General features: G+C 37.3%; 1 protein-coding gene across 6 annotated transcripts in view; it reads left to right on the forward strand.

Moving 5' to 3' along the window:
* FAM53B (family with sequence similarity 53 member B) overlaps positions 1 to 12,116 on the forward strand; it is a 119,724-nt gene that overhangs the window by 47,119 nt on the left and 60,489 nt on the right. For all 6 annotated transcript variants that reach the window (XM_058187586.1, XM_058187589.1, XM_058187585.1 and 3 more), the window contains one exon: positions 10,845 to 11,623. In XM_058187586.1, coding sequence (XP_058043569.1) covers positions 10,845 to 11,623 — 779 coding nt within the window. The remainder of the gene's footprint in view (positions 1 to 10,844; positions 11,624 to 12,116) is intronic.

Below are 12,116 nucleotides of genomic sequence, written 5' to 3' on the forward strand. Positions count from 1 at the left end.
ATTGCAGGCCCAATTGGCAAAAGAAGCTCAGGATCGTATTGGTTGGAAACATTTGGAAGAGGCCTTCATTTTGTAGTTGATAGACAGTGGCTAAAATGATGATGATGATGATGATGATGATGATGATGATGATGATGATGATGGGTAGCAATAGCAGTAGACTGGGAAGATATAAAGAGGAGTTTGTAACTTGTTTTTTTTTCCCAAATATCAGATTACACAAGAAAATATAAATGCAAATTCGATTATAGGTCTTCGGTCCAACAACTGGAATGTGCTAGTTAGCTGGCATGTATTTTTGTAGATATATAGCATATCATATCACCTTTGACCCAGCACAGAGGAGGAGAGATGGAGAAGCAGAAAGGCCAAGAGCTTGAAGAATGGAGAGATCAGAAAGGGGCAGCTGGAAGGTGAGACGGAGCAGAGGAGGCAGACAATTTATAACTGTGTGGCTTCCCTGGACTCCCCCTGCATTCCCCTGGATCTCTTTGAACTGTCTTCAATGTGCAGTAATCAGATGGAGCTAAACCCTGGTCTGAAAGCCCAAGAGCCAGCAGCTGCAGCTCTGAATGGCATGGATCTTCTGATAGAGGCAGAGCTGACAGAAGAAACAATCTTTACTGTCCGTTGTCAGCAGCTGGGCCTACTCATGTGGTCACCAATGCTGTGGTGGTTGGCAGGCTGCCATTGGGATTTTTTGAGGTTTAACTGGCGAGTGGGAGCTTGGAACTGTGAACTTCAAGAGCCGTTGTAGCACTATACAGCTGCTACAATATCTAGTGCAGCATAGCAGGCCTTCTGGCTTCTTCTCTGACTAATTTTTGCAATTTTCTGAATGTTCTGTAATCGGGCCTGAGAAGGCTGCTCGGGGAATTCTGGAGCTGGAAGGGAAAGTTGAGTGAGAGGCGAGTGTGTTGGTCCCTCTCCCCTGGGTGAAAGCTGGGGGGAGGTGTGGCTCCCTGCTTGGTGGGTGAGAGCGACTGGGCAGGGTACCGTTTGTGCACTGAGTAGATGTATTATGAGTGTGTTGGAGATAAGGGGGTGCTGGATGTGACCCTTCTGCGGCAGTGAGGAAGGGGTGGTGTGAGTTTGAGGGCACTGAGAGCAAGTGCTATAATGCTTGTAAGGCTCACCTTGCCCCTAATGGTTTGTCAGGTGGAGTGGGTTTCCCTTTTTTAAGGAAGAGTGTTAGTGATGGGGGATGAAATGGTTTTCAGGGAAGGCAGAGGAGGGTGGTCTATTTCAGTGGTATTGGGTAATGGGAGATACGGGAGGCAAGAGGGGGAAGGCACGGGGAATGCAACCTCGGTATTTAGTACCAATCTTGTGTTCTGCCCCCTTGCACTCACCTCATTTATCTGGCTAACAGAACTGTGGTGGCCCTGGTTTTAGGCTGCTGCTTTTAAATGTCAGATCAGACTGCAATAAGGCTAGCCTTATTGCTGATTTGATCCTTGAAGAGAAGACTGATCTGGCTTGTATAACCAAAACCTGGCTGGGCCCAGAAGGAGATGTTCCCCTCTTAGAAATGTGCTAAGTGGGCTATCGAGCATGGCATGAGTCTAGACCTCAGGACCGGGGAGTGGGTGTGGCTGTTGTTATCAGAGAATCTCTAGTAGTCACCAGGGACACTGCTCCATGAGTGCCTGGCTGTGAGACCCTTTTTCTTAGGTTGGCTCAAGGGATGAGGTGGGATTGCTACTGCTGTACCAGCCTCCCTGCTGTGTGGCAGCTTCCCTATTCGGGCTTCTGGACTCACTGTGGGACTGGTGGTGGAATTCCCAAGGCTTATAACTCTGGGGGACTTCAACCTGCCATCCCTGGGGGCAGGGGCAGAGGTAGCCCAAAATTTAATGGAAACCATGACTTCCATGAGCCTGTCCCACGTCATCCAGGGCCCGACTAGGAATAGTGGTCACACACCTTTTTTGGTGTTATTGTCAGAGCAGTGCCTATGTAACCTGGAATTGGTGGAGTTGTCCTTGGTCTCCCTGTCATGGTCAGAACACAGTCTGGTGGCAATGAGTTTCTCAAGAGCTGTACCCACACCTATAGACCTGGGGTGGGGTATGGCAATCATAACTTTGAGGACAGATTGTATATAGTTTTTTAAAAGTCTATCATAAGTTCAGACAATTTCTAAACAACTAGTCCAGTCAATACACCAATCAAGGAACTGCCAAACAAGCTAACAGTAAATAGCTCAACCAAAGAATCTCCAAAACCACTCCCACCAACACCAACAGGGCAAGCCACTAGAATATAAATTGAGAGCAAACCTCATTTCTTACTAGCACTGATGATTACCTGGTTTGGGTAATAAAATATTTGCAAGAAAACAACCAAGCTCCAAGAGTAACCAAACTCAGAGAGCATCAAGGACCCCTCATTTCAACCCTGAGCCTGAAATATTCTCCTTTATTGGACTAGTCATTGTTGAGCATTTTGTATTCTAAAAAGTTAAAAATTATGCTTTTATTCCTTTTTCTTGCTAACGCACTACCCAGATGTTTTGTCTTATTTTTAAATGCACCAAACAAGAAAGAAATCCTTGTATTTTAGACATCTTTTATTGCTGCAGCTAATAAACATATTCCTTAGTGAGAAGCTGCTTGTCATAAATAAATGGAAGGAACAATGTGAAGGCCACTGGTTTCCAGCATGCATACTATTTACATGATGTAGATTAATGCTTGATGAATTAGATGCAAATGCTTCATTCAACAGATGTGTGATAAAACATTGGCTAAAAATACCCTTGTTCTATATGCCATATTCAAAAGCATACCCATATTTCAAAATATTTAAAGCCCATAATTATGTGGTATACTGCCGTAAATTATTTTTGTAAGTTATTATAAAGAAGATGATCATGGAAGAGAACATAGCAGAAGGGTAAATCATTATACACTTAACTTATTTTTGTGTCTTCAGCAAACATCATTCATAAGGTTTATACTGTATTTTCAAAGGAAGCACTTGAAATGACTGAAACAAAAGATTGTGGATGCTTTTACTTATCAGATTTCTAAACCACTCATCTCACCTAAATGACTCTGGCAGGGGTGAAATCCAGCAGGTTCTGACAGGTTCTGGAGGGACCGGTAGCGGAAATTTTGAATAGTTCGGAGAACCGGTAGCAGAAATTTTGAGTAGTTCAGAGAACCGGCAAATACCACCTCTGGCTGGCTCCAGAGTGGGGTGGGAATGGAGATTTTGCACTATCCTTTCCCTGCCACACCACCAAGCCACGCCCACCAAGCCACACCACATCGTCCAAGCCACGCCCACAGAATCGGTAGTAAAATCATTTGGATTTCACCACTGGACTCTGGGCAGTTTACCATAACAAACAGCTGTGTAAAAAGCATAAATTAGAAAACAGAATTAAGAACTAAGTTAAAAATTAAGAAGCTAAGTTAAAGAGGTGGAGGGAGCACCCTCAATCCACTAACCATCTCATGGCTGCATAGCATTTGCAGACCCCCATGTTAGTTAGCGGAGCCAGATCTTCACACTATTCTGGAAGACTGGCAAACCTCATCTCCAGAACGTACGATGTTCCAAAGATTTCCCTGTTTCTTTTTCTTCTTTTTCGGCTATCATCTTAAATAAATTTGCTGAGTTTTAGTTTTAAGCTTGCTCCCATTTAAGATAATTTCTGTATAACAGAGAAACTGCATTGTTATTATTTCTATTGCTACTGAGACGGCAGTTTTCTGATCTTCTATAAGTTTCTATAGAATAGAATAGAATAGAATAGAATAGAATAGAATAGAATAGAATAGAATAGAATAGAATAGAATAGAATAGAATAGAATTTTTTTATTGGCCAAGTGTGATTGGACACACAAGGAATTTGTCTTGGTGCATATGCTCTCAGTGTACATAAAAGAAAAGATACGTTCATCAAGGTACAACATTTACAACACAAATGTTGTAAATGTTATATGAACCTTCTGTGAGAATTAACATCCAGAATTTTAAGTATCTCATCAATGTATTAATATTTATATTTACTTTAGTTGACTAATGTTGGTGCTAAGTCTAAATAAGACAGGCATTCCATTGGTGAGAAGTTGTTTTTATTTGGCAGCTCAGTCCATGGTAGACATGGTTGCCTAGCACTTGTGCCCAGCTTCAGCTTATATACCAATTATCCTCCTTTCTTGGAGAAGCTAGATCTAGCATTAGTTGTCCATGCTTTCATATATAATTGCTGCAACTCACTCTCGAAACATGTTTAGAACTTGGGTTAGTGCAAAATGCAATCATTGGTTTGCATTTTATTTCTTGCTTTGTTGTATTCTAAGCTTATTTTGTCTTCATTTTACGGGCTAACAGTGTTTTCACACAGTCCAAAGTACTGTTTTTCTTTATCTTATATTTTTGTACTTTTTAAAAACATCCTTGGCTTCCTAAAGCTTATAGTTGACAAAACATGTGTATACTCATAAATAAAATCAATGCAATTCAGTGATTAGGTTACGCCAGCTTATTGTACAGAGGGATGACTTAAAAAGAAAATATAGAATTAAATAAATGAAGAAATCTCTTTTGCTCTCTGTTGGCAGAGGTTGGGATAGTTCAGAGACTGCATTATCAAAGCTTTCCAGTCTGTGGGTAGAATGGCCTTGTTCAAGCTTTAACTTGTAAATCATCTTCCAGGTACCTACTGGGTTGAAAGGTGACTCAGAAATTATTTTGTGAACAAATAAGATATAAATAAGGCTCCAGGATCCTGTTGTTATTGGCTATAGCTGGTATGAGATTCTTGCTTCTCGTTTAAAGAGGAAGATGGAGTGTCTGATGTAAGCAGGATGAACTAGTTTAAATCAACATGACTAATGAATGAAATAAAATACCAAAGGAGAAGGCCAAATAAAATAATGAAATACATATTGAAGGGAGATATTAGTATATTTTAACAATTTAAATATAATGGTTTCCATTATCTTTTATAAAACATTTTATAGTTATTATAGGTGACATGCAATTTTAATTGTTGAACACTATAAGTAGTCCTTGATATACCACAATTAGGACCACAACTCCAGTCACTAAAAATGCAGTGAGTCATGGCCAGTTTTACTGTTTTATTTACTGGGGTCATTATGTGAATCATGTGATTGTTAAGCAAATCCACTCTCTCCGCCCCTTTGACTTTATTGGAAATCCCTCGGGAATGTCGCAAATGGCGATCACAACACCCTGGGATGCTGCAACCAATGTAAATACATGCTGGTTACAAGGTGCCTAAATTGCAATCGTATCACCACAGGGATTCTACAACCATTGTAAGTGCGAGGAACACTTGAAGGTCACTTTTTTTCAGCCCATTGTAACTTATTTATTTATTAAACAAATTTATACAGCTACCCAACTCACACAGAGATGATTCATGACGCCTTGAAAATGTGAAATATGCTTCCCCTGCTAAATTATGTGGCAGTTAAGAAGCAAAAAAGAAAATTGTCTTCCAAAACTGACAGGCTGTACATGTCTTTTATTATTATTATTATTATTATTATTATTATTATTATTATTATTATTATTATTATTATTATTATTATTATTATTATTATTATTATTATTTTAAACCTTTTAGCACTGTCTAACTACAGATACTTAAGGCATTATTTGCTGATTTCTGAACTAATTGAAAGGTTTGGCATTTTATAGAGCAAACCACAATGATTAAGTTTTTATGTATTTTGTAGATCTCATTTATTTGAAGAGCTGTTTTGTAGCTCCACATTGTTCTAATTTCAGATGACAGTTGTTATAGAATAGAATAGAATTAAGATTTTTTTTTTATTGACCAAGTGTGATTGGACACACAAGGAATTTGTCTTGGTGCATATGCTCTCAGTGTACATAAAAGAAAAGACATGTTCATCAAGAATCATAAGGTACAACACTTAATGATAGTCATAGGTTACAAATAAGCAATCAGGAAACAATATCAATATAAATTGTAAGGATGCAAGCAAAAAAGTTACAGTCATAAGTGGAAAGAGATGGGTAGTAGGAACGATGAGAAGATTAATAGTAGTGCAGACTTAGTAAATAGTTTGACAGTGTTGAGGGAATTATTTGTTTAGCAGAATGATGGTGTTTGGAAAAAACTGTTCTTGTGTCTAGATGTTCTGGTGTGCAGTGCTCTATTGTGTCATTTTGAGGGTAGGAATTGAAACAGTTTATGTCCAGGATGTGAGGGGTCTGTAAATATTTTCACATTCCTCTTTTTGACTCATGCAATATATAGACAGAGTAATATAGTCACTTCCTGAAGTAAGGTAAATCAAGTAATAGATTATTTTACCCTATCCTCTATTAGCTGCTCAGCTAATGTTCCAACTTCATGCCACTGCTGTTTGCAAAGTTATTTTCAGCCACCATATGTTTTAGACAATTTGCATAATCCAATAGTTTTCTTCATCTAAATGCTTATTTTAAAAGTCTTCCAGTTTTCCTCCAATAGGAATTCAACTTCTGAATCTTACAGTAGGCTTACATTATTAAGCCCACTGTAATTATCTTTTCATTTGACTGTTTAGCCATTAATTCTAATCAAGGTTTGACATTAGTTCTCCATCAATGTTTTTTTTTCAAACTGTTCTGAGAATGACTGATTATTTTCTTCCAACACAAGGATCAATTGAGAATCACCAAGAAGTATCATTGTTGTAAAAGTATCCACAGTTCTGAAGAAAGTACATTATGATCAAAGAACGCTGTTTTGATTTTGTTCCCTTTAAATATATTTATCATATTTTTCATTTTCATATTCATTTTCATATTGAGGGAGTCTTTAATCATTTTTTTAACTGTGTAGATGTGATTGTGTGAATAATACCTATTACCATTAGAGAGCATTTCACCTTATGATTCTTGATGAATGTATCTTTTCTTTTATGTACACCGAGAGCGTATGCACCAAGACAAATTCCTTGTGTCCAATCACACTTGGCCAATAAAGAATTCTATTCTATTTTATTCTAATATCTATTACTTAATGGCAACAGACTGATTTAGTTCAGAAAAGAAGGTGATAGATAAATATAGTACATCTATATAGTTGCCTATTTTAGAACAACTCAATGCAGCTTACAACCAATAAATATAAAATAGTATAAACATCATGGGAATCAGATACTGTAATAATTACAGATAATTATTATTTGATTAGTCTATATAGCCATGGGATTGGTCACTGCTGACATAAATTGTTTAGGTTAGCATTGTTTTGCTCCAAGTACTGGCCCTAAGGCCCTAGGACCTCAAGTTAATTGTGGTTGTATTTAAAAAATTAAAATTGTTTAGCTGCCTGCATTTATGCTACACATATTTTACCACGTTTCTAGTACCTAAATGTTAAAATAATTGTCAGCAAAAATCCAGAAACTATAGTCTACATAAGGCTTCAGAACAAAACTTCTAAGCAATGGTTTTTAAAGGTCAGCCAATACCAAGCACAAAACTTTTTCCATATTTGATGTCAAGGCCACTGGCCTTTGAGAAAATGATTAAAGAAGAAAGCACATGAGGATTATAGGGAAGGACTCCAGAGTTCTGTTTTGATGCCTGATTATGAGGGGAAATTACTATAAAATAAAATGGAGACCTTGCAGATAGTGATGCGGTTTGAGTATGATAGCACATGCACTGTGAACTGTTCCTGAACGACAAAGAAGGGTGGGGGAGATTATTTCTTCTTACTTACAATGCTAACAGAATAATCTTTTTCCTGGCCGTTGGATTGTTGCCATCTATTGCTTTGCAGGCTTTTCTCCTAATAAATATTCATAATAGATACACACACATCACTAAGAACAGAAATTCCTCTTATTAAAACCTTCATCACTCAAGTCTTTGAAACTGAATCCACCCTATGTACAGCCCCATGTCATTCTGCTTAAATAGTCCTTTCATTCATCCAAATTGTTAGGATACTGAGCTGCTTTGGAGCACAATTAAATTTGCACTCTAGCGCTTTGAGATTGATTGTAAGCCTTAATAATGTATGGACTTAAAAAATGTTCTCAGTGCTATAATCCCCAGTATTTTTGCTTCTATGCTGAATAAGATATTAAATGGCCATTCAGATATGGCTAAAACTATATTTCATGCATAAGCAGTTTCAGTTCCAATCTTCTGATTTCCTTTGTCCCTTAGAAGAGAGAAAAAAGTAGAAGAAACAAGCCACCACTCCTGATAATAGTACAGAATCTGTTGCTTTTATGTGCTGCTGTTCTCATGGATTGTTTCTTAACAAAGCTACTGTCAGCTGAATTTAAGTCAGAACTTTAATAACTGTCAACCGCAGCAGATGTAGGTGAGATGTTGAAATGAATCAGTAGCTCATAGCAGCTTACAATGGAGCTATAATTCTAGATTGTTTCATTTTTATCCAAAAGTTGGGGGAGAGAAGAGTCCACATATTCGGGATTTTTCTGCTCTCTGGCCCATATTCTGTCAACACAATAATGTATCTTTAAGATCACAGTGATCTTAAAAGAGGTTTCTGGATTGCCCATAGCATGAACTGGTTGGGATCCATGGCAGTATATATTTAGGTGAATGTTTTTTTTTCCCAATGAAAAAAATGTTTTCCCCCTAAATTCAAGTGCTGAGTATCTGCAAAACTTGAGAATAAAATATATATGCTTGTTGGTACATAATATTTAAACGTACAATTAAACTATTGTTGAGCACTATGGGAATAAATTGTTGTGTCAGGATCATCTGTTTCCCCCATGTCTCCTTTCCCCTCCTTCCAATTTAGATAACCACCATCATCCAAATCCAGAGGACCAAGTTTTACTGTAGCTATAGTTAGAGGAAAACAAGCCAATTTTACATAATGCTTTACAAAGCTATTTGAACGAATCTAATTGTACATAAAATTAACCATTGTTTAGGATTTGTGTGACACTAAACTTGCTTAAATCTAGATACCAGAGGCTTTTGAAAGCAGAATATTGTGAATGAAAGGATCTCTGAAAGACATAAAGAACCAAATGTAGACTCTGGTTTTTAGTAATATAGTTAGATCTCATAAGGACTACTACGTATAGTATAGTGGGTTTTTCCTTCCACTTAACATAAATTTTATTTAGATTTCAATTAAGACAAGCTTTTTCATAGGCAGGTGGAAACTATTTTGATTCATGCTTCAGAGTTCTGAAAAAAGAGAATTAACAGCAGAGTGCTCTCTTTCTGAAAAATCTCATACTGTAATTTCATTTGCTGAATTCTAAAATAAGATATGCTATTAAACCAAATGATCAAATAAGTAGAAATTTAAACACCCAGATGTTAAATTCTTCTCAAATTGTTATTTAAAAGGGTTTTTTAGGTTTTTTTTTAATGATTGAACTTTATCTACAACCTTTCTTAAATTGTTCAGATTTATGGTATGTGCCAACATTGCTCTGGTAAGCTATGCATTGTAATTAAATAAAGATAGACTTTATCTGCCTAATTGCAGTATGAAATGGCCTCATAGCCAGCAAAACCAAGCAATTTGACATTTTGTAGAGGTAATTAAGTTACTAAGGTATATTCCATGTCTCAGAAGCATTATGAAATGTGATCAAAATTGTGCTGATTGCAAATCTAATTAAATTAATAAAAATAAATGGACTATATCTGTCATGGAACTCACTTTTAAAACACTTCCAAAATGTTAGCCTATACTTATAGAACTTCTCTAGGCTATTTTGTGGGTTCAGAGTACCAGTAAAAAAGCTTATGAAAGTTAAAAGTTGCTCAACTTCTATCATACCTAGCACTTTGGTGTTTCTTTTCATTGTTCTTTGCAGCTCTTGGTCTCAGATAACTAACTTGTATCATGCTCCATTTTAAGTCAAAAACCTACAAAAACAAATCTTAGGGATTAATCCTAAAGAGTCCCTGGAGACGTTTCTTGTAATATATTGTGCTTTTCAATTATACAGATGATAAGGGATAAATAGCACTAATGAATGTATATCAGGAGTCTCCAACCTTGGCAACTTTAAGACTTTTGGACTTCCCAGAATACCAAAGCTGGCTGAGGAATTCTGGGAGTTGAAGTCCACAAGTCTTAAAGTTGTCAAGGTTGGAGACCCCTGATGTATATTATTGGACAGCAAATACAAAGGGATACCACTGGTTGGTTTAAAGGCTATGTCTCTGGAAGCCTCTAGATACACCTTCCAGCTTCTGGAAGCCTCTAGATACACCCTTCTTTGCTGCTCTTTTTATAGTGACATTTGAACAAAATTTATTTTTCTGATAATTAATAGGTATCCTGTCCATTCTAACACTGTTATCTTCAGTGGTTGCTTAAAGACAAATGGATGGTAGTCACAGCACAGGTAGCTACCATGTTTTCCCGAAAATAAGACCCTGTCTTATTGTCATGCACTCAAAAGCCTGATTTGGCTTATTATCAGGGGATGTCTTATTTTGGGGAAAACAGGGTAGATTCTACACAGAAGCTCTAAAGATTTGCTGATGAATAATCCATTATAACTATATATAACTATATTATATAATTAATGCACCAAATCTTTTGATATCATCACCCTGTTGTACTTTTATTATTATCTAATAAGTATAGGCCTTCACAATTTAAAGCCTATTAAATTATAGCTTAGGCTTTGGTCTTATTTATGTGCAACTGACAGATAGGCTGCCAAATTATGATTTCAACATAGGTTTTATTTGTTGTGTGTTGTTTTATTCTAGAACTTCTGACTAGATACTCTTTGAGCATTTTTAATTGTACCGGACTTTGACTGTAATAAATATTTGACTGTTTGATTGTATATCATTTTATCCTTTAAAACTAGAAAATGACAGATGGAGAGATCTCAGCAGGAAATATCCCCTTCAGGTCGAACAGCCAAGTGCCAACATTTGGGACTGCTTGCCTGACAAAAGTGATGAAAGCTCCTTATGGCAGAGAGAGCCAGCTAACGCATGCTCAGTAACCAACTTGATCAAGGATCTCAGCCTTAGTGACCGCAATGGCAATCCTTCAGCACCACCCAGCAAACGCCAGTGCCGATCACTCTCTTTTTCTGATGAGATGTCTAGTTGCCGGGCTTCATGGAGGCCCACAGGATCAAAGGTCTGGACTCCTGTAGAAAAGAGACGTTGCTACAGCGGGGGAAGCGTGCAGCGTTACTCCAATGGATTCACAACCATGCAGAGAAGTTCAAGTTTTAGCCTTCCTTCCAGGTCAAGTACTCTCTCCTCATCATATGACCAGATGGGATTTAGCAATAGATTTGGGTGTCAGCCATGCCAAGGAATGCGAAAGTCAGCCACTTACGGACAGACAGGTGATATTTGGGGTAATGATCATAGCTCTTCTGAAAGTGGCAGGATTGACATCCAACGATCTCTCTCTTGTTCCCATGATCAAATTTCCTTTTTGGAATATTGTCTGCCCTCAGCAAACAGCACACCTGCCTCGACACCAGAGTTGACAAGGCGCTCCAATGGGCTTTCTCGAAGTCGGTCTCAACCATGTGTCCTTAATGACAAGAAAGTTGGAATTAAGCGAAGACGACCTGAAGAGGTAAAGGAACAAAGACCTTCATTGGACCTTGTCAAGATGACACAGGTAAGAATTGGATTATCTCACACTGGGAATAAACCTGACATTTACAAAACAACATTAAGGGGTTTGTTTATGCATAGATGCCTGCACCGTTTTAACACTGATAGAGATAAAACTCAGAAAACTGAATAGTTTCTTCATCCAGTTTTAGTTCTTTTTCTAATTCCTTATCCTCTTTCTGTGCATGGGTCAAAATTCATGGTTATTGTAATTAATATTTCCTCTAACTCCCCTGCATTTGAACACTATTTTCATTTTTATTCTGAACAATGCTCTTCCGAAACTTTTTTAAAAAAACTTAGTTCACTTTATAATGTAACTTTCAAATCAATTTAACGTTTTTTACAGTTCAGCATTATTGAAACCGAGTTGTTTTTCTCTAGGAAGAAAGATACTGGCAATATTTTTTTACCTTATATAATAAACTGTTTAAGGGGTGGCTTATATACTGTGGAAACCTCAAAGGCACCGGTTCTCACCTATTTTCTGTTTTGAT

This window comes from Ahaetulla prasina, chromosome 6, assembly GCF_028640845.1.
Source record: "Ahaetulla prasina isolate Xishuangbanna chromosome 6, ASM2864084v1, whole genome shotgun sequence".
In the NCBI taxonomy this organism is placed as follows: domain Eukaryota; kingdom Metazoa; phylum Chordata; class Lepidosauria; order Squamata; family Colubridae; genus Ahaetulla; species Ahaetulla prasina.